Source organism: Xiphophorus couchianus, chromosome 15 (assembly GCF_001444195.1).
Source record: "Xiphophorus couchianus chromosome 15, X_couchianus-1.0, whole genome shotgun sequence".
Lineage (NCBI taxonomy): Eukaryota > Metazoa > Chordata > Actinopteri > Cyprinodontiformes > Poeciliidae > Xiphophorus > Xiphophorus couchianus.
The window spans coordinates 18,664,815-18,687,934 of record NC_040242.1 but is presented as its reverse complement, the minus strand read 5'-3'; the positions used below and the strand labels follow the sequence as shown (position 1 = coordinate 18,687,934).

Below are 23,120 nucleotides of genomic sequence, written 5' to 3'. Positions count from 1 at the left end.
GAAGGCAATTTGAATATTTTTTGGGGTATCAGAACAAAAGGGGAAAGAAACAAAAAGGCTTTACCTTTCAACTTCAAGGTGATGCACACCTCTGTGTTGGTTTGTCAGTTTAATCCCAATAAAAAAAACATGAATGTTTTTAGCTCTAATAAAATGAATGTTCAATAGTCTAAGGAGTTCAACGGCACTTTCATCTCATTTCTTTCTGTAGGAGTAATTTGTCAAACTGCCCCTTTAACCCAGAATAATTCTAATTGGATACAGATGACAAAAGGACGAGCTAATCTGAATAGTCTTAGCCGTGGTGAGAGATTGTGTCAGGTAAATGTTCATGCGACAGGATAATCATGCATTCAGGAATGCAGTAGCAGGGCTGTGTGGTTGCTACCAGCAGGGTCAGTGGCAGCAGGACTTTTTAATATCTCCCATTTCCATGGGAGACCAGCCCCCACAGCTTATATAACACAGGAAACAGATGTTAGCAACTCACAATCATTCCTCTATCTGACTTTTTCACCCCCCGCCTCTCTCCTCTTCCCCACCCCCCTCTGCCTTCTAAATCCTATCATAATGTGTCCCAGACATGCCTGTTTTCTTCATCACCTGTATGTTCCAGGACATAAAAGGACTGCTGCTCTCTAAATGAATTCTCAGCCCGTTCTTCTTCTTCTTTTTTTTTTTTAAAGTTGTCTATAAAGTCTAATGCGCTGCCTTTTCCGATTTAGTTTCGTACTTTATCGGGTACGTCTCAAAAGTAAGGGGTGAACCTTTCAAAGTGAGGGGATTATTTGTTGTGTAATCCTGCTCGTTCGCTGTGTGGCGCTACGGTTATGTGACTATTTTCAGAAACACGTTGGATGTGGAACACAAATGAGGACAAAAAGAAAAAAAGAATGTGCTCATCGCGACAGAGGATGGAAGAGAGGAGATGGGCAGTTGTTCTTATTAAGCCCGAAGTCCTCAGAAACCGATTCCTGACATCACATGGTCTGCCCATATCTCAACTTTATGACATTGTTTGAAAATGCAAACTCCATTTTACCTTTGCTTGCTTCCATAATGATGCCTGTTGCCAAGGCAACTGCTATAACCCAGGTTACGGACCCTTCCTGTGAGATGCACCGTGTGATTGGCCTGGCGGCCGAGAAGGAGGGGGGTCCGCAGTTGGAGGAGCGGGATTGGCTGGCTGGTTGGCAGAGGCGAGGGCCCCCCAGCAGACAGACATTCAGGAGAGAGCATTGATTTAATCGGTCGGCAGCCCAGGCAGACACCACTCACACATATAGATATATCTACACAAACACTGGCAGCGTGGCAGTGTTATGGGGTGGGGGGGGTTTGGTGGATTTTGACCCAGTGGGGGTCACCTCTGTGGGAGTTTGTGTATGTGTGTGCAATATCATGCTCTCCAGGAGAAGGCGTTGCTGGCAGTCATAGAAGCACTCCTAGGAGCAGACCATGCTGGGTAATATCACACTCCTCAGGGAACTCACTATGCACATGCACACACACATTCGTTAACCCACGCATACACGCACAGAGCAAGGCTTGACACATATGGACTGCATTCAACACAGCTGACATAACAATGCAAAGACCCAGACAGGGCGGTTGCAGACGCAAATCAGCATATGCTCTATTAGCTTCTTAAATTTTCTCAACGTTGCAGGACTGAAGTTGGCCGGATCATGGGTTGTTGATTCTGCTACACAGGGAAATGAGTAGAGGCTCTGCCTGGTCTTCACACAGTAGAAACTACCCATTGAGTATTTAAAAATACATGTCATCAAAGTAACTCAACCCAGTAGAGAAAAATTAATACACGACATGACAAATGTACTTCTTAGCCACTGGCCACTAGCATAGTAGTCATCTTAGTTGCGCCACAGTACAAAGTAAGCAGGATAGTGAAAGATGGTAAAATAGTAAATGATCTGTACTTGTATAGCCCATAATCAAGTCCAGAGCACAGCACTTCACACTATGTTCAGTTATTCACACATTCACAAGCCGATGGTGACAAGCCACTAGATAGTAGCCACAGCAGTCCTGGGGAAGTCTGATGAGGCAAGGCTGCCATGCACCAGCACTCTGACCAACACCAGCAGGCAAGGCGGGTGAAGTGTGTTGCCCAAGGACGCAACAACAGAGATGGAAGGACTGGGGATCGAATGGGCAACCCACTGATTGTATCGGTAGTACAGTCAACTGTACACATGTGAAGTTTGCTAATCCCTGCTGGAACTTTAACTTAATGGTCAGAAAAGGCAACATTGAGGTTTGGTCTGCAATGATGTATGAATATGCGGGAAAGCACCTCCCACATATTCATACATGCGGGATGTATGAATGTGCATCCCACAATATCCTCCACCAAATTCACCACTGTTGAATATGGTGCAGGATCTTTGATGCTTTAGGTCTTTTTCTCTTTTAAAGACACTGGGAACCATGCAATGTTCCTGTCCTGTTTTGCTAAACAGGACAGTTTTTAAAAAAAGAAACATGGTCTATGACAGTAGACTGAAAAGTAAACCGAAGTCATTAGGATGTTTCGTCATGGTTGTACTCCGTAGGCAAAATACCTTCGAACAAGCCTTGAGGTTTACAAACAATCTGAGTAGTTTTTTATCTGCAGCGCTGCTGTGTGAAGTTGTCGACCAACCTGTGGAGATGAAAATGACCCAGTTTGTATTGACTAATGCAAAAGAATATCTTCAAAGAATTGATTAGAACCTGCCAGGGCAGCGTCAATGACCAGCAAGGTGGATCAGATGCAGATGTCAATGCAGTGTTCAGCAAAGCAATAGTTGCCTTCATCTTGCTCTAGACCTGACCCTGACTGTCAAGAACCAACGTTCAACTCCGACGTAGAGTCGGTGCTGTTGGGCTGGACAAGCAAATTCTCAAACCAGAAAACCCCAAACATTCCTGAACATGTGTCTTAGAAGAATTATCAGCATTCGCTGGCCAGACACTGTCAGTAACGTCAGCCTTCAGGAAACGACTTATAAACTCTCAGTAGCGGCAGAAATCAGGAAGAAAACATGGAGTTGGGTAGGACAGACTCTATGCAAACCACCAACCAACACAACCAGACTTTCAGGAGGAACCCCCAAGGCAAGCATAAGAGAGGCCGTCCAAGAAACACCAGGGGAGACAGACAAAAAAAAAGATTGGCTACACCTGGAACCAACTAGGACGAACTGCTGAGGACGGAAATCTGGAGAGCTTTGGCAGCCCATACCCTGGTGAGGAGAAGGACAAAAGATTTTAGAACAAAATATGGATTATTTTGACAACCTTTCCTTGAACAGTGCATAATCTAAGGAGATTATTCAAAAGAAAGTGGTAAAAGACTGTTTTCTCTGCATAATGCCTGCACTGTATTAGGTTGGATCATCTGTGGTGGAATCGGGTTGTTTAAAAAAGTCTGGCTGTTTTTAGACTGGCTTACAACTGTATTTAGTCTTATATGATCAGAGATATCTCTGGTGACGATAGAAAATACATGATGGGTTTCAGATCAGTCACGACTTACTGCTTCTGGCCCATGTGTCACTTCCCTCTTTGTAGATTACTTGTTATATTTCTAGACAGCAGAAGTCTACAGCCACTTTTGCATGTCGACATCTGCCCAGCTCCCCTATCATTCAACAGCATGCCGCAAAGCGATCTGAACACAACGACTTACATGGTGTTCATCCTTTGTCCTGCCACGCGCAGAACTTGTTTGATTTTGCCACTTCCACACAGAGTGGTAGATCCACAGACGGGCAGAGTGTTTGCACCGCTGCCTTTCTCTGTAATCTATAGGCTGACTTCCTTTAGAGTATGAGCTGACAGCTTCATTAGGAGAGGGATGGGGGTGGGAGAGGGTGCTTTGATCTAAAAATACAATTGTCGCCTCTGGAGTGGAGAAAGTTCAAGTTTTCCGATCTTCTTCAAAAAGCTTTGTGTTTTGTCTTTGTTGTTTTTTTTTTCTTGTTCAAGGAGAGGCTGGCAATGGGAGAACGCAGCTCTGGCATTGAGGGTGTATTAGTTTGCATCCCTCAGAGTGTTGTCTATTTGTGGAACATGTGAGTGTTTGGATGGCAGATGTGATCTGGAATGGGTTTGGGCAGTAATACTTAACACACACCGCTGTTTTTCTCAGAGTCTTTCACTTGGCAGGAATGCAGAATTTGTTCTCTTAACAGGTGGTTTGGCTAATAAGGGAAGTTAACTTCTCCACCTGGTGGCTCCGGTCTGCCTGCTGTGAAGAATCCAACGTGCTTTAAGAGGTTTTATACAACTTCCAATCTGATATCTCTCTTGTTTCTTCTTCTCTTCCCTCTCTCAGAGCATAGGCAAAGGCTCCCTGTGGTCCATAGATCCAGAGTACAGGCACAATCTGATCCAGGCGCTGAAGAAGACGCCGTATCATCCTTATTCGCCCAGTTTGGCCACACCTTCCACCTCCCCGCCCAGCCTGCCTCAGACGTTTCACCACAGGTAAGAAACCAACAGAGAACAGCTGAGATCTTCTGTGACTTTAATCTCCTTTAGAGCTAGATCAAGGTTGTAGAGGCCTTGATTGGAATTTTTCCGTTTTGTATCTCTGTGATTGTTCTTTCCTGTCACACAACTTGTTTTACAGTTGACTATTGAGCCAGTGTGTTTTGCTTCATGACCAGGTTTATTTTGGTAGGTAAACAACTTGTGCAATTGTCGATCCGCCATAAACTCAACTTCTCCTGGGTCCTACTAGACCAGAAAGGTGTGCCACTAACCTGGTGCAAGGTTTGCTTACAAGAATTCACAGCTTTTTGAACCAAGTTCAATAAATCCTAATGTATTTCAGTTGGTCTTTGGCTGACAGAAATACACAAAGTAGCACATAATGTTAAAAATAGTGCATGATTTTCAACAGTAGAACCACCTTCCTCGTCTTTTTGGGGCATGTCTGACTAAGCCGGCCACAATAGGCAATAACTCAACGAATCACATGATAAATTAAACTGAGTCACAGTTTTCATTTGCATTCTTGTTTGTGTTGTTCGCTTAATCTTTTAATAAAAGCTGCCCTTTAATATTAATGAAAAGCCGTCATTTTGAGAAATGCTGCAAACATTTGTTTTTTTGCTGAAGTCCTAACTGTCAGTTTTGCATGTTTTTCCCATTTGAACCTCATGATGAATCTCTTTTGAAAGACAATTTATTTTGTTTAAAACTTAATTATCCTTTTTATTTATTGCTTTGTTTAATTATTTTGAATGTTTAAAAAATGTCCTCAGGTTCCAGTGTTAAATGTTCTTTGGAAATGAACGTTTATTGATCTGTGAGAGTGTGTGCTTGTAATCTTATCAGTATACTAGTTGAAAACGGTCTCACAACAGCAATATCATCGTTTATCGCAATAATCTTTGGGACAATATATCATCCAGCAAAATATCTTATTGGCTAAAACTGAAAAAAACTACAAGTTTTGACCATTGTTCTGTGTGGAATAACTCAGTCTGACTAGATTGTCAGATTGTGAATGTGCATTTCCCAGCCTACCACTGATTTTGATGTGGATTTAGTTTTGGACTTTGACTGGGCCATTCTGACACCTCCATATGATTTGATTTAAACGATTCAGTTGTAAATCTTGCTGTATGTTTTGGTGTTAGGTTAGGTTTTCTCTGTGGTTTCTCCTGTATTTTATTATTATTATTATTATTATTATTATTATTATTATTATTATTATTATTATTATTTTTAAACCACAGCATAATTCTAACAACACCATGCTTTCACAGAACAGCTGTATTATGGAGAGATCAAATCACCCACAGATGGACTCTATTTACAATCTAGGGAGACTTCTAAAGGCATTTTTGGGCATTGTTTTGTATTTTTATTTGTAAGAACAAATAAAAACCATGTATCTTTTTTATCCCACTTCTTAATAATACTCATATTTGTTTCTACCTCTAACATACTATGGCTTAGTCAAAGGGATGGATTACCTTGACCTTTGGCTGGTCTCTGACATGGTACCACTGTTATATTATCCCATAGTTTTACATGAAATTGATGAAAATAAACTATTTATTTCTAATAAGAAGTAGAAAATCAAACAGCTGTACCTGATAAAACAGTAAAACCTCCTACCGAATCAAATACACCAAACATGCATATTAATTAGTAGCTGGTGTGAACTAATTTGCCAATATATGAACCCTATTTATTTAACTTTTTTTTTTTATCATGGAGGCATTTTTTTTATTAAGTTAACCTAAAATATGAATGTACAAAGTGCAATTTTCTGCTTAAATGTTGCAAAAATATAGAAAATAATTATGACTCAGACACTCTTGTAATACTTTAGGTAATGAATGAGTCCTTTAACTCTTTCATAAAAAAAAAAAAACACAACAAATTCTGGAGGAAAAAAGTTACCTGAAAATTTTGAATCAGTTTTCTCCTCTACTTTCACATGTAAATGTGCTTCAGATGTTTTCATTTGGAGCAGAAGTTTCCAACTACGACACCAGGTATATTGATTACAGGTAGAGGGGTGAAAAAATCAAAATCAAACACTGCTTTTCCCACGATAAATGACTCAGATATACGTTTCTATTAGAGTGCATAGGATTTTAAGTGGATCGCCGAAAATTAAAGACCACCAATCAAACGTGTCGTGCCAATATCCAATTATAACATAAAACCTACAGCGTGCATGCACCTCCCCGTCTCCCATCTGTCGCTGGCGCTCTGCATCGGCGCGCTGCAGGCGTCGGAGCTGACCCGCTCCATCCTCTCCTCCAATCCTTTTTATTTTTATTTTTTATTTTTTGCACGCTGCTTTCATGCAACAACAGTCCTGTCTTTCTCGCCCTCAGGCGCATCTCAGGTAAAGAAGAAGGGGGAAAAAAGCCCCTTTTTATTCTCTTTTTCCTGGCACATGTTCGCTCCATCAACCCCTCCACCCCCCACCCCCACCAGCCTCCAACCGCTCTCTGCCGCATCTCCTCCGGCTTCTTCCACACCTCCCTCTCCCTTTTTTCTCTTGTCTCCCCTTTTATTGTCCCGCACACACCCTCCCGTTCGTCCTCAGGCATACAATTGCGACCGGCGAGGCAGCCTCCTCTTCATCTTCTTTATTTATCCCTGCTGTAATTCATCTCTTCTTTCTACTCTTTCCCCCTCTCCCTCCATCACTTTATCATTCAATTAAATCCTCCTTTGTCTACGCTCACTTTTCCACACCGCGCAGCGAGATCATCCTCTCATCCTCTCAGCCTCACTTTATGACCTCTCCACCTTCCTCCATCATCCCCCCCTTTTGCTAACTTCTCAGTATCCTGCACCTCCATCTATCCCTGCGGATATGTCAGAGAGAGGTACCATTAATTTTTTTCCCTTTCTTCTTCTTCTTCCCTTTTGCTGTGTCCAAGCAGCAGCAGCAGCCCTCCAGCCCCCCCACCCACCCAGCCGATCTGGGCAGGTTGGCTCGCAGAGCCAGCGGACTGTGTAAGACAGAATAATTGGTTCACCATAAAATGTAAAAGTGTCATTTTGAACAATGAGGTATGGGGAAGTGGAACAAATTGGAGGCTGGATTCGGAACATGGAGGGGTGCGGGGGGATGAGGCTGTTCATTTGCATTCTGACGCACACAGAGGGGAAGCGGGAGAGAGAGAGTAAGGGGAACTGGAGGTCCCCATGTGATGCAGCACCTGCACTCTCTCCATGTGTGTGTTTGTACTGTATTCACTTCAGTTACAGTACACAGTTATTATATTTATAAAACGTCCTTCACAGCGTGTTGTAACGTGAGATGTCTGTTTCCACAAACTCCAGCGAACGGGTTTGTGATGGAAGTCAGCGGTGAAGAGTTCCTTTTTAATCGCGCTTAAATGTTTAGTTTTTACAAAAAACAGGTTTCAAATAATGATTTTATATACTAATGTGGGGAAAAAGGTGTACAAATCAGCTTGGTATTATGTGAAAAGTAGCTTCAACCTAAACCAAATAACTGGTTGTCTCACATGTGGTGGCGGCTACTTGCACCAAGTGTTAGCTATCACTGGTAATGAATATTTTACGTCACCATTGAGAAGTTTTGGCACACAGTTCCTTGTAAAAATGTTTTGAAGCGGTCACAATCAAGACACGTCAACTATATCTGGACTTTGACTGGGCCACTCTGAAACTGTTTTTTTCATTCAAATTGAGGCCTTTAGAGGAAGAGTTACACTGAAAAAGACAAAATCTTACCTAGTATTTTTTTTTGTTAATATCTCAGTATACTTGAAATAAGACAACTTACTTATTAGTAACTTTTCGTCAAGATATGGTAACTAAGCCAATAATTCCTCAATATTGTATTGATAAAAAAAAGGTTCTAATTTCACTGGCAGATTATTTTACTTACAACAAGACATTTTCCCCATATACCAGTAGTAGTAGTAATTTTCTTATCAATATAATGGAATCATTGACTTAAAACAAGTGCATATATTTTGCTGAAAATCTATTGGTAAGTTAGTTTTGATTATCAATAGTTACCAGAGCTCGACAATCGCAGTGCAGGTTTTGCATTAGATGAGATTGTCCTCGCATGAGGTTACTCGGTATGTGGGGTGTACAGCTTTCACTGCGGCTAGTTGTTGAAATCAACGACAGAGGTCGTGAAAGATGTCGATCAGCTCGTGAAGAAAAGCCAAATAGACGAGTGTGTAGAATTTGCATCATAACTTACAGAATCACACGTCTTGTGTGATTGACTTCCAGACAACAGATCTTGGACTGACGTGACACGTCTTTGGTATCTTGGACAGGCTTTGCTCAACAGCGACGTGAATCCAATTTGCAGCACTAGAACCTGGACACGGTTCGGTTGTAACCTCTTGTGACCAGACTTCCCTCTTTCAAAGATGCCCTGCGAGAAACTCCAAATAGGACTTCTTAAGGCCTTCCAACAATGGTTTTCTTCTTTTATAAAACCCAGATTCATCCGATGAGACTACCCAACAAGCAGGGGAGAGTGTTACGGAGGAAAACCCCGACTGTAGATCCTTGTATCTGCGCCTCTCTGCTGTTCGTACAGGGTTGTGTTCCAGTTGAGCTGCTCCTCTCTGCCTTTCACTGACCGGTAGCTTTCTCAGCTTTCGGGGGTGGAGGGGTTGATACTTTGAGATGGTAATTTGAACAGATGTTCTCTCCCAGCACAATACAGATACTGCTGAGGCATTTCTGGCTAAAACAAAGATGAAAGGGCGCTCTTACACGTCACTAGCAATACCAAAAGCAGTTTCACATTGACGAGACATTTGACAGTAAACTCGTATTTCAGTGCAAATGCACCTGCTGTTCTTACTTCTTTCAATTGGCTGTTCTTTCCTTTCTGTTTCTGGGATTTTATTTTATTTACATGTTGCAAACAGCATGCGTTTTACATATAGGTTGTACTATACTATAAATCTGCTTATTTGCGGATTTCTTCTTAGAGCACACCAAAAGTTTTCAAAAGAAAATGCATCTTGGGAAACTGAAATACCCAAACTGCTATTGGCTGCCACTTGTAAAGCAACCAATCAAGGAGTCCTATTTGTTTTCCTTGACACTGATTGGCTGTACCACCAAAAGCGGAGGGAGATGAGGAAGACTGTGCATGTTAGATTAATGGGGAAGTGCTAAGACTGTTTCCACTGTGTGTATTAATGCAAGTTAAGTTATACTTAGTGTTTGAACTATTAAAATAAGGAGTTAGAAGAATCTTTAGAAGGAATCTCAAGTGTTCATGGATTACAATATTTCATCTTTTCATAGGTGGCTGTGCTACCAAACTGTGGCAAATATTTTTATGTTTTACAACACTCCCTTGACACTTTTGCGTAATATTATTATATAATTCCTTTCTCTGTGGTGCTGACCTATGACCTACCAACAGTTGGACCATGCCCTACCACAGCTTGATCCTCTGCAGTTCTTCTGGTGTCACTCTTTTGTATTATTTTCTCAGTAGTGACACCTACTGTTTAGGAAGAGTTCTAACAGTAACTATTAGTAAGCTGCAAGTACCTTGCAAAGTATTCATACTTGAACTTTTTCACTTTTTATTTATTTATTTTTTTTACAAATTACAACCACAAATGTCAGTGTATTTTATTGGAACCAAAGTTTCCATATGTTTTGAAGAGGAGAGAAAATTATACGTGGCTTTTCAAATCATTTTTGCTTTTGTGTTTTGCCCTCTTGATTTGGATGTGCTGAAATAAAACTTAGGAGTTAGTTAAATAAACAGGTGGAGATACCAGGCGTACAGATATTAGGTATAAATACATAACCTTTAGAAGAAATGCAGAATCTTTCATAGCATTTTCTGCAAATCTCAACATCCCGCAGAAGAAAGTGTTTCCACTCACTTTATTGCAAAAATGCTGCATTTTTCTTTGCTTAAAACCTAAAAATAGGAATAAAATGATAGTTCAGAACACATTTTCTGTAGTAGATGTTTATCATAAATAAAGATAATTGAAACACTTGAGGCCCTAAACAAGTTTTATTTAACCGACTCTTTTTCAATTACAAAGGTTACAGACTCCAATCTACCAGAACAGTGACCCTAAACCTTCACCTTGATATACACAGGAATGATTTGGATTAAAAAAATCTATAGCCTAGAGTAGCCTAGTCAAAGTTCAAACCTAAATCCAATGAAGAGCTGGGGTACTGTGATGGAAAAATTACATTAAGGTCACATCTGCTAGTCATGTTATATGAAATGCTTATGAACTCTCACCAAAAGAACTATTTGGGTTACATGTAGAAGGTTGGAAGTTGTTTTCTACAGCTGCATCAGAACCAGACTGTCTCGCCCCTTGTTGTTAATTCTTTATCCTTGGTATAAAACTCATGTGTTGTCCCTGCCTGACAGAGCTTCTCATCCAGACCTGCTTCATTACTGATTGTCCTATGAGCTCTCTGTATTGTGCACGTATACTTTTGTCTGCTCTATTCTGGCCTTTTAGATTGTTTTATGTTAAATATTAGCTTCAAAACTTGCCTTTAGTTTGGAAACCGTAAGTCGACACGTTCAGCTGCCATCTTAAGATGTTGGCTGTTCTCTGCCTAAGAAGTAAAGCTTGATCAATAGGAAATGATATCTCTCTGTCAAGAGCACTCACTCTGAAGAACAGCATGTATGAAGCTAAATGACCGTGAATGGTTGCGCTGCATGTCTATTACGTTAAGGTCAAGGACCGTCTCTGGCAGTCCGACGCAGCAACTGATAGAGACGGATCATAAAGGACGTGGGGGGTGACGGGACGGTGGTGAAAGTTAAACCTGAACTGCCTCTTCTTCTTCTATGTCCTGTTTCCTGTACGGACCGTACTACTGAGTCCTGCCACCCCCTGCACGACCCCACCCACCTGTGCCTGGAGGAGCAGCTGGATGTTTTCAGTCCAGCTGAGTGCGTTCAATACGAGCATCATCAGATGGGTGTGAGTGGACGCAGAGAGAGTGAGAGGGAGGCAGGAAGAGGCAGAGCATGCTGGGTAGGAGGTCAGCCCTATGGTGCATTCCTTCACACCCCATCAACATCTGGATGAGAGGAAGAGGGGAGGGGGAAGGATGGATGGAAGGAGTGCGTCTCTAGGGGGAGGGGATGGTGAAGGAGCTCTCCTCTCTCTCCTTTTTTTCCCTTCCTTCCTCCTCCGGCATCCCTTCGAGGAATAAAAGCCGGACGAAGACGATGTGACGGTAGTCAGAGGGCTGGTGGGAGTGGGTGAGGTGGGGGGGTTTGAAGATGGCAGGGGGTAGGTTAAGTTGGCCGCCGTCGCGCCGCCAAGTCGTTTGCTGAGAGGAAGAGAGAGGGAAGAATGAGATGGGTGCGGGGTGGGGGTGGCAGGGAAAACAGACAGGCTGTTAGCGCAGGAAAAATATGTTATCGCCGTGGCAACGCAATGTGGCAACTCTCCATGGCAACAGCAGGTGGCTCAGGGCTAAAATTTGCGTTCCTTGCTGTTGCTTTGCCTGTGTGCGAGAGTGTGTGTGTGCGTGTGTGAACGTGGCTTTGTATTTGATACATTGTAAGGACCATTTGTCTAACAAATACGATGTAGCGGGGACCGACTGCCCCTTGTGGGTCCCAAACACAAGGCCCCATAAGAAGTACTGCATATACAGGTGACGGTTACAGTTTGGGTTAGGCTGTAGAAATGAATGGAAGTCAATGAAAAGTCCCTGTAAAGATAGAAAGACATACTATTTGAGTGTGTGTCTGTGTGTGTACACGCCTGCACGTGTGCCTCCTTCAGCTGCTTAGTCCAACATAAAACACAACTTGCATTACAAAGACAGCTCGGCAGATGAGTGGAAACAAGTGCTGCTTTTGGACTTTCCAGCTTCTCCAGGTGTTTTCTGTTTTCTCTCTTCTGTGTGTGTGGGGGTGTGGGTGTGTGTGTGTGTTTGCATACAGTATAATAAACTGTCCACGTTGTCGCTGACTCTGTTAGGGAGGGCAGCCTCTCCTGACTGCAGAGTTGGGGGGAAGCAGTCAAACGTGCAGTCTGACGGAGAGCTAAAGACTACTCAACCTGGAAAAGCTCTTCCACTCTCCCCCTCCTCCTCTGTCCGTATCCCTCCATCTTTCTGTCTGAATTATGGCCTCGCCAGCAGAACTGCACCCATTGTCTTCTCGCGTGACTGTGCTCGTGAGTGAAGATATCTCCGTCTATGTGAGAAATGCTGTCATTACCTCCCTCATTAGTGGTGCAATGATCACCTAAAGTGAGTCCCCAGCTTTGTGTGTGTGTGCGTGTGTAGGGGTGTGCACTGAGTGCTTTTTTTTTTGTATAGTTTCAATGGCTTCTTGAGGGTTTAAACTTGGATTTATGGTTAGGGGGATTTGATTGACTGTTGGCATGGGATTTTTTGAAATAGAGATGCACAAATCATACATTTTCTGGCTGATTTCTTATCCCTGGTTCCAGTACTGTTAGCCATGCTAAAACTGCCTCTACAAGTTTTTCCTGGATAATATAGATCCTTACCACAATTTGAGCCTATGTTGACACAGCAGGCAGATGTGACCCAAATCTGACTTTTTTTGCCCAAATACAACCTACACCATGTTCCATTATTATGCAAATTGGATTCAAGTGTCATAAAGATTACATTTTTTGTCGTGCTATTGAATTTATAGATGGTATTGTGTGTCAGGGCTCTTCGAATCACTATAATTAATTTCAGAGAGCTGGTTGATTAGTTTGTCTGGTGAGCTCAATTAAAGGAAATCTACTGAAGAAGGATGTTCCACATTATTAAGCAGGCCACAGGTTTCAATCAATATAGGAAAGAGAAAGAATCTCTGCTGACGAAAATCATCAGATAGTGTAGAGCCGTCTGACAAGGTATGAAAACATTAGATATTTAACGAAACCTGAAGCGTTATCATCGTACTGTGAAGAGATTTGTGGCTGATTCAGAACAAAGATGGGTTTGTGCAGATAAAGGCATGAGGAAGGTTCCTGTTAGACAAATTCATCGGATTAAGAAAGCAGCTGTTAAAATGCCCTGACAAAGCAGCAAACAGGCGTTTGAAGCTGCTGGAGCCTCTGGAACCTCAAGGTGGAGGATCCTCCAGAGGCTTGCGGTGCTTGAACCTACTATTGGGCCCCTAACCAGAGCTCACAAGCAGAAACGGTCACAGTGGGCCCAGCCGTACATGAAGATTAATTTTCAAACAGACTTGTTCACTGATGACTGCTGTGCAACCCTTAATGCTGCACATTCGAAGAATAACCGTTTGCAGTTCTTTATAATGCATAAAATGTTTAGAAAATCTGCTGTGTATAATAATTTGGAACAGTGCATTTTGAGTTTTTTATTTTTGAAAAAAATACTGTTCTAATGGGGAACTTTGTTCAGTAAAATTTGATTTATACTGTAGTAGTTCGTGACTTGAAAATTATACTGACCATCATTTGCTTTGAACATTTAAGAAAATCTGAGAAAAATATCACTTGTATAATAATTTGAAACGCGGTGTATATCCAAATTTTTCACGGTAATCTGAAAGGCCCAATTTGGATCTTCTCACCTTAAAACAAATTTCATTTCAGCCACTTCCATATGTTGAACTAAATCTGATAAATAGTTTTCAAAGTGTCTGCAGTCTGAACGGTCATGTCGCCTTTAATCTGACATTTACGTCATTGGTGTGAGACGTAATTCTGCACCAGATGAGGCCAAGAAATTTAGACATAAACAATGGCTGAAAAATTGTAATCATAAAATTATGAATTAAATTTGTCTCCCTGATGCGCATCACATCACATTCCCACCACTCTTGTCTCTGACTATGTATCCAAACAGACTTCACAACCGAAACTGCAGTCAATGCTCCACAAAATGCCGTTTCTACTAGTTTTTTTTTTTATTAGTTCCCTTTGTGTTTGTTATGATCTTGTGACAATCATATCGGCTCTAATTGCTAAATAAACTTTAAAATCAATCCTTAAATGGCTTCATCCATTATTACCTACATAAACAAGTTCTTATGTTCTTCTCACGCTTGCAGGTCCCTTTGTGGTTATAAACCATTCAGACAGAAACCTGATTATATTCACATTTCATTATTAGAATAACTGACTATTCAAAAATAATATGATTTCAGCAAAAAATCTGAATCAAGACCTGCTTTGTGAACGTAGCCTAAGATTTCCGAAAGGCTGCTGATATTTCTGAATGTTTTCTGCTGAAAGTCTTGCTTTCTCTTGCGCAACCTGAAGGATTAACTCCCGATGTTAGAACTCGAGTTAGCGATGTAATTGTTGAATACTGCAATGACCAAATTGATTATAGTTAACCAACATTTCTTTTTTTGTGGGCAAAAAGGGCAGAGAAAGTCTGTCAAAGTGTTTAAATACTTAGAATAATTATTAGAAAGCAATATTTTGCTTATCCTTGAAATATTGCAACAATTATTAGTACTACTGCTAAAATAATGTAAGATTTTTTTATAGTTATTATAATGATATGTATGGCATTTAAATGTTGTGGCTTAATACCTGAACGAAAGCAAAAATATGAATTATACACCTGATAAATTTTGTAGTTTTCAGGTGGTTGTTTTGTAGAAGTCAAGAAGTCGTTTTTGTTTTTATATTTATTTTTCTTTATGGAGGCTGTTTCATTCGCAGCGTGGGCAACACAAAGATGTGTCTGTATCATAAAAACAAGAACAAATGAAAAAGTATGTCAGAAGAGATCAAATAGAAATATTAAGTTATGTTCTTAAAGAGACAGAGGCCTAATTTCAAGGCTTCAAATTGCAAAGTCAAATTTTTTTAAGTGATGTTTCAGATATATAATGTTTTATAATATAGTTACTTGATTTGTGCCATGAAATGGCAACATGTGCCTGGAAAATACATAATACTGCCCTTTTAACGAATGGAGTTTTAGAAAAGCACTACCTCAATAAAGTGACGGATGAGGCATGTTTAGTATCCACGCAATGGCTACCCTGTCAACGAGACAGGTGGCTGGACTGGCAGCAACAAGTTGGGGAAGGGTAATTCTGCTTTCCTCTTTGCTCCAAATAGCCTGAAGACATGCTGACCTCTTATTGTAGACTGAAAGGATCTTAATCTGTTTCTATGATGTGATGTAAATCCTTAGCGGGTTATAACCCTGGTTTACCTCAATGCCAACAGATAACAGATTAGTTTTTCGCTTCAAAACGCGTCAGCCTGGACGCACATCGTCCGTCTTAAACGTGCCGTTAAATGCACACGTGCCGGTGAGGGCCGGCCGCGTGCGAGCGTACCGGCGGCAGGCGGTTGGAGGGGATTGGGGTGGGGGGGCTGTCATGAGAAATTACCCCCGTGGACTGCAGCGTGGAGGCTGTAATTCTCCGAGGTAATCACAGGGAATAATGGCAACAGTGGGACACCCGGGATTCTAATCACTATAATCAGAAGCATTGGCTTATGGACTCAAATTCCTGCCTCGCGACGAAGCCGGCTGGGCTCGTCTGGCTGCTGCCGCGAGATCAAATGATTGACCAGTTCTCTCTCTCTCTCTCTCTGTCTGTCTCTCTCTCTTCCTCTTTCCTTCTCCTTCCTCTCCAGTCCTCCATTGTGGTCAGGGAGCCCCCTCTTCAGAAAGAACGGAGGAGTTCTGCTACAAGGTACGGTCTCACCTCCGCAAGTCCCGTTCTTGTTTATGTGTGTGATCTCTCGCGCTCTCTCTTTTGTTCTCTTTCTTTTGTCTTTTTCACTCCCTCGCCCTCTTTCTCCCTTCTACCCCACTCCACCTTCCACGGATGTGCCAACTCCAATCATCTCAGTTCCAAATCCCTTCTTTTTTAGAGGCGCACCTTGAGAATACCAAGCTGAGATCTCACTCTTGGCCTGCAGCCAGAGGAGGAATGCTTTTGTTTTTCTGTCTACAGAAACATATTTTAGAGTTGTTCTTTTTTTTCTTTATCTTTTTAAAATAAAAAAGAATGAGACAATAAGAAAGAACGAAACCGGAGACCACCTTTCCACCGCCCTCTCCCCTCATTTAGCGTAACATATGTCCACTCTCACTTCCTTTTCCCTGTATTTTCCATTATTCCTCTCCTCCTCCGCCTCCTCCTGCGGTGGCTGGACGGCAGTTAAAATGAACATTCAATCCCAATCAGGGAGCACTCCGGGAGCTCGCCGGGCCGCCGAGCCCTAAATGGAGGGGGAAATGGATACATTAGGTGACTGAGGCGAGCCCTCCATCGCCGCTAATAATGGAGTAGTAATGGTCAAGGAGCCGGAGTTGGAGAGAAGAGAGAAGAGGGGGGGGGCTGAGAAACTGGACTCTCTCTAGTCTGAGTGATGACTCAACGCGGACGGACGGCAGAAAGGGAGGCAAGCGAGGGTTGACTTGGAGTGCAGGAAAGGACAGGAAATGTGTCGTTTTTTTCCATTTTTTTTAAAGGAAAGAGTGCAGGAATGGTCAGGTGTGATGTTCAGAGGCAGCAGGGAGAAAGGAAGTTGTGACAGACAGCCAGAGGCAACGACAAGCAGAGGGTAGGAGGACGGTGGTGGTGGGAGGGGGTGGGGAAGGGCGGTTAGTGGCCTCACTTATTACTTCCATCTCCCATTCCCAGAGCTTTCAGAGCTGCTCTGCTCTGAGCTGATCTGGCCTGAAGTCTGTCTGTCCCTGTCACCAAGACAGCAGCAGTAAGAACACAGCGACAGTCTCTGGGAGATGAAGCCCCATTCTGACGGATTGCCTCCCTTACCCTCCCAAGTTACCCAATCACAGGGTCAAAAGAATAAAACACATGTTAAAAGGGCAGAATTATGTAAAATTCATGTTTTTAGCCAACTTAACTGTGCATTTGCTGAGCTCATTTTAAGAACTACTTCTCAGTGAAACGTTGGTTAAAAAAAAAGTACCCTAAAAAGGCACAATGTGCCTGAAAATACACAATACTGTCTCTTTAAATAGAAAGCAACTGACATACAAAATATTAAAATGTCAAAACTGTTTCTGTAACAGCAATATAAGCTCTCTAGAAGTATATACACTTAAAAAATACACAAAGTGAGTTTTTCTGAAATAATCTACAAATAATTTCCTGATACCAAAGGTGTAAAAAGTTTGATATTTGCTGCTGATTTTGTCTGTAGTAAGTTAATAGACCCATAAAGCACGATATAATTTTTTTTACAGACGCCACAACATTTTTACTTTTCGCTCACATTATTTAATTTTATTCACCTTCAAAATCAATGTGCTTTTCATTTAAATTCAGCAGAGTATTAAATTAAACTCTTTATAATATGAAGCTGATCCTTTCACGTTCACCTCGAGTAGCTCAGGTAATATATTTCCTTATGGTAATTAAGGATACTGATATGTCATATTAAAACCTATAGTCCCTTGCTAAAGTATTAATACCCGTTCAACGTTATTCATACTTTCTCATGTTACCATGACGAATGCGTGTTTTACTGGGATTTTATGACAGGCCAATTCAAAGTGCCTGATACAGTATATAGTGAAGGGAAAAGTTTGTTTTCATGCAGAAATCTGCAGTGTGACTTGTATTTGCCTGTAGTTACCCCTTTACGTTGACTCCCTTAAATAAAATGTCAATGCAGGTTCCAAAATATGAAATGCTTTTAAGTTTGGATTTACAGCTACAGATGACAGACTCCTAGAGATTACATGATTTAAAATAAAGCAGAAATATATAAATAGTCCAGTAAATAAATCAATGCACTGAATAATTTTAAAAAGGAGGGTGTATCTCATGTTGTATAATTTAATAGACATTCATTGTTTCAGTTTAGTTCTAACAACTCAGTCATAATGTAAATTTGACTGTTTTTAAAATTCTTCTATTTACTCATAGATCCATTTAGTTCTGTTTTTTATTATTTAACTTTTTATATTGTTTTCCCCCCTCCACTCTATTTTATGTCTTTGCTGTCTCCTATTTTTATTTTACCTATAAATTTCTGCCTCATTATGCAAATGAGGAGGGGCGGAGTCTTAAGGCTTCCCCTTCTGCCTATTGGTTGGTTAGCGTTACACTGCATAGACCAAATCTACCTGCTATCTATCTTTGTTGTGGCTACTGGCCACAAAGTGACTCAAAGTTTAATCTCCTGAGATTAATTATCCAAACGGTCTAAACAACGATCTCAACTCACTATGTTTCTTAAAAAGCTTCACCGCTGTCTCTGCTGATCATCATCAAACTCTTGGGGTGTTCTGTAACGGTAGTGTTTGGCGCCTCCCTCTGGATGGGAGTGCTATTGTTGCTGTCATTTCTTTCACCAAAATAGAAGCGACACATCCTTAAAACTTCTGAATTCATGTATCTTAAACTAAGACCTTAAAATATATTTAATTAATCAGAAAAAACAGAATAATTTGGCTTTAAATATGCAATTTACAGGTCTTAAATTTTGCCTTTACAGGACTATTTAATCTTGAATATTCACTGGGGGTTTTTTCTTGCTGGACTTTTCTATCAGGCAAAACATATTCATTGTTTGCCTGATTCATTGTTTGTGAGACAATAAATCAGACAATCAGGCCAGTAGGCAAACGCTTACTAGCTGCCAACATACTCTTGTTAGCAAGCTAGCTTTTTTGCATTTTTCCTGGGTAAGTCCAAAGTTATTCCCAGTTGTCTGGACGACATTTGTACATTTCTGTGGTGATATAGGTCTTGAATTCAATTCATATTAGCAAACACCTGGTGGAACTGCATCTGCTGAGCTCATTATATGAGATACTTCTCAGTGAAACGCTGGTAAAAATGTTAAAGTGTTAATAGAAGAGTTGTTGTGACGACATCCTGAAGGCGGAGTTTCAGAAAGAGCAAGAGTTTTTAAAGAGACAGAGGCCCAATTTCAAGGACTTAATTTACAAAGTCAAATTTGATGTGTACAGCATTTTTATAACAACCGAAGGAAACATAGTTACTTGATTGTGCTATAAAATGTCACCATATGCCTTGATGATGTATAATGCTGCCCCTTTAAAAAGTCTTACATTTGAATTGGTGAAACCTACAACAACCTTGTTGGTAGCAACTCAGATATTTCCTAGGAGTCCTATTTCTAACGTTAATCAAACTGAAAGTTTTTTATCTGAGCATCTCCAATGGTTAACTTTAGGCTCGTTTGACAGGAAAGAAGAGACTTGTTTACAAAGCTGCATTATATTACCGTAATCTAGAACTACTTTCCTTTTCTCCCCTCTACAAGTTCCAGCACATGTCAGTCAGCCAAGCTCTTAAACTCTCCGCCCGAGTGTCGGATAGACAAGCCGGTTAGTCGTCCAGTTAAACTGCCAGCAACTTCATCCCACCAGAAATCCAGGCTGTCATTCAACCAGTCAGTCAAGCAGCATTAGCATGCATCCTGCCCTCAGACTCTGCTCTGGGTTTAACACACAGCAGCCAGGCGGACAAACGGACAGGGAGGGGAGACGGAAGAGGGGAACGGAGGGGGAGTGCCTGTTTTGACTGAGCGAGAGGCCGCCTTCAAACGGTTGCAATCTCAAGGTCTGCCGGGAGTGACCTGTGAATCCGTGGGGCTGTGAGAGCGAAAGCTGAGCGAGCGCTCCTCTGCCAGACGAGGCGAGACTGTGCAGCCCGGAGGGCCATGTGGAACTCATTTAGGAAGAGACAGGATGGAGGCAGGGAGAAGACGCAGGAAGCAGACAGAAGAGAGGGCAGCTGACCATACTTAAGGGGGAAGGGGAAAATAAAGCAAACATTCTTTCTAGGAAAATGCCTCGGATGCAAACAGTGTGTTCTCTTACCATCAAAAAGAATTTTTTACAGTTGAACGGCTTGAGGCTTTTAAGAGCGAACTGCTCAGTGTCGGTGCGGTTTTGTCGCCTCATCTCCGCAGCATATGTCCCAGGCTTTTCACCTGCAGAGACGGCATACATGCTCAGTAGGAGATATGAGTCACCAGTGTACACAGAATGGCAGCCAGATCAATACAGAGGGTGGTTGGCTGGGGGCTACGGAGGGGGGGAAATATCAACAAGAGGGTGGAATTAGATGGACAAACAGGGTTTATGAACAAGTGCAAATACGAAAATAGAGAGAGGAAGAGGGGGAAGAGTTGCCCACGCTTGGACTTGGCAGTCATGTGTTTGTGGGTGTGTGTTTGTGTCCACAGTTCCTACGCCGTCTGGAAGTCTTTTAGAAAATAAAGTATGGAAGTGTAGTGGTGTTTCCCCCTCAGGCCGATTCACTAAGTATCCATCCGTCCATTAATCTATCCATCTGTTAGTCTGTGTATTCATCATCTTCCCATCCATCTGTCCTTCCATCCATATATCTCTGTTCATTTGTCAACTACCCATCCATCGATGATCTATAGGTCAATGCATTGGTTGTTTTCCCATCCATCCATCTCTAAGTCTATCCACTAGCCATCCATCCATCTATTTATCCATTCATCCATCTAGAAGTTTGTCCATTAGTCATCCATCCATTAATCTCTTCATCCATCCACCCAAGTTCCTTCATTAGTTGTCCATCCATCTATTCATCCATCTACAAGTCCATCCTTTAGTCATCCATCCATCTAGAAGATTGTCCAATAGTCATCCACCCATCCATCCACCCAGACATTCATCCATCCATTGTGTAGTCTATCCAATAGTCATCCATCCATCTAGAAGTCTATCCTCCATCCATTAGTTATATTTATATACATCCTTCCATCTGGTTTTGAATACAGCTCAGAGGTTTGTGTTGTAAATTCTTAGTGAGTTTTTGTATATCTCCTCTCAGACTGGCTTATAGAGGCACAGATGACTCTGGATCTGTGTGTCTGGAACAGCGCGGGGTTTCTCTGTATGTTGAAGCGAAACAGTCCTCGGGTTGGTTCGCCGTCGCTGTGTCAAACACAGCCTGGTATTTCCTCTCGCCCCCCCTGCTTCTTTCTATCACTTTCCCTTCTGATGCCCAATCCTCTACTCTGTGGCATGTTGCTATGGCAACGCAAAGCCCGATTGGAGCCAACGGGTGGGGAAGGAGCGGACGTTTGCACGTCAACCCGGGAAGACCTAATGCGCTGCCCACACACTCACACACACTCATATTACATCTTTCTATTTTCACAAGGACTTTGCATTGACTTCCATTCATTTTTTATTCATTTCTACAGCCTAACCCTTAACCTAACCATTGCCAGTACATGCTTAACCCTAAACCTTACCTAAACTCAACTCACACTTTAGTCCTAAACCTAATTACCAACACAAAAACAGCACATCTTCTTATGGGGTCTGGTTTTTGGGCTCTATAAGGAGTATTGGGTCCTCACAATGTAGTATTCGTTAGAAAAATGGACTTTACAAGGTGAGAAATACTAAAACACACACATACAGAGAACCATGCAGCAAGTGATCAAGATTACAAAAGAGACTCTGTGCAGGGACTTACTTATAAGGTTATGGAGAGCAGCGCTGGCGATATCAGGGGCACGGCCATGCTAACAGCAGTCAATGAGATTACTGTGGACACAACGGGCCGGGAGAGAGACTGAAAAACACACTACCAACGACAAAAGCACTAGCAACTCCCATCATATTTCATCTGGTTGCCCGACTCGCGTGTGCTACAACACGAGCCAAATACACCAGGCTGTTTTCTGGGGGGGCCTCACCGTGACAACTTGTATGTTTTAATGAGCTTGCGGCTCCTGGGGCGAATTAAATTTCTCCTCATGACATCAATCATAAATTTAGCATTTGGGCTCAGATATAACGTTGGGGTGGGGGTGTTGGTGTTGGTGGTGGGGGGGGGGGGGGGGGGGGGGGATACAGGCTTCAGCTGCAGCGTATTTGTGCTGCGGTACATGTTCGCTGGCATTTGCACCTCAACAAATGCGTCTGTGGCAGACAAAAGGCAAGCAGCGGGTCATCATTTGCAAAACACGAGCTGACCCCAGAGATGACAGCTGTTTTAGTGAACTGGGACGGCTCGTGGTGAGCAGTCTGCTTTGAATAATAAGAGCTTTGGGCTCAGATCTTTTCTTCTTCTTCTGACCTTCGGGAAGCTTCCCGGTTCGGTCCTTTCGCAGAATCAGGACGGATGCCTTTAGACGGCACGGCCTTGGAGGAGAATCCAGAAATTGCTGAGTTTTATTTGGAGCTTGTTAATGCTTCTCTCAATTCTGACTTTAGTTTTATATTTAGACACATTTAGCTTACAGGCATTGAGTATTCAAGCTTTAAATACGGTATTTTATTTTTCTTCTTTTATTTCTTGTCAGTCTCAAAACACACAGTAAAGCCTGGCTTTATAGGCGTAAAATAAATGCTTGGATTATTTTACTTTTACATGAATGTGCAGGTCTTAAACTCCATGTTTCTAGTGCACAATTGGAAAATAGGCTGGTGTTTGTTCTTAAGCACTTACTTTGAGATCTATTCACATAATGCCTCAGTATGATGAGCATATAAGCCAGGAAGAGTTGGGCAGTATCTATTAAGTTTTCTTCATATAAAGCAGTGTGTGACATGAGAGTTGTTAAAAGTTATATTCTTATGGAAACATTGAGTAAAATATCAAACTCTTTACAGTTTATATGGTATTAAACTTTTTTTAAAAT

At 41.8% G+C, this 23,120-nt stretch overlaps 1 protein-coding gene across 2 annotated transcripts in view; it reads left to right on the top strand.

Moving 5' to 3' along the window:
* The window catches only part of ches1 (checkpoint suppressor 1), a 94,553-nt gene that overhangs the window by 50,954 nt on the left and 20,479 nt on the right, over positions 1–23,120 (top strand). For both annotated transcript variants that reach the window (XR_003598372.1, XM_028039586.1), the window contains exons 3-4: positions 4,343–4,494; positions 16,113–16,171. Coding sequence is in view for 1 of the 2 variants with exons in the window: in XM_028039586.1 (XP_027895387.1) it covers positions 4,343–4,494; positions 16,113–16,171 (211 nt within the window). In the remaining variant the exon portion in view is untranslated. The remainder of the gene's footprint in view (positions 1–4,342; positions 4,495–16,112; positions 16,172–23,120) is intronic.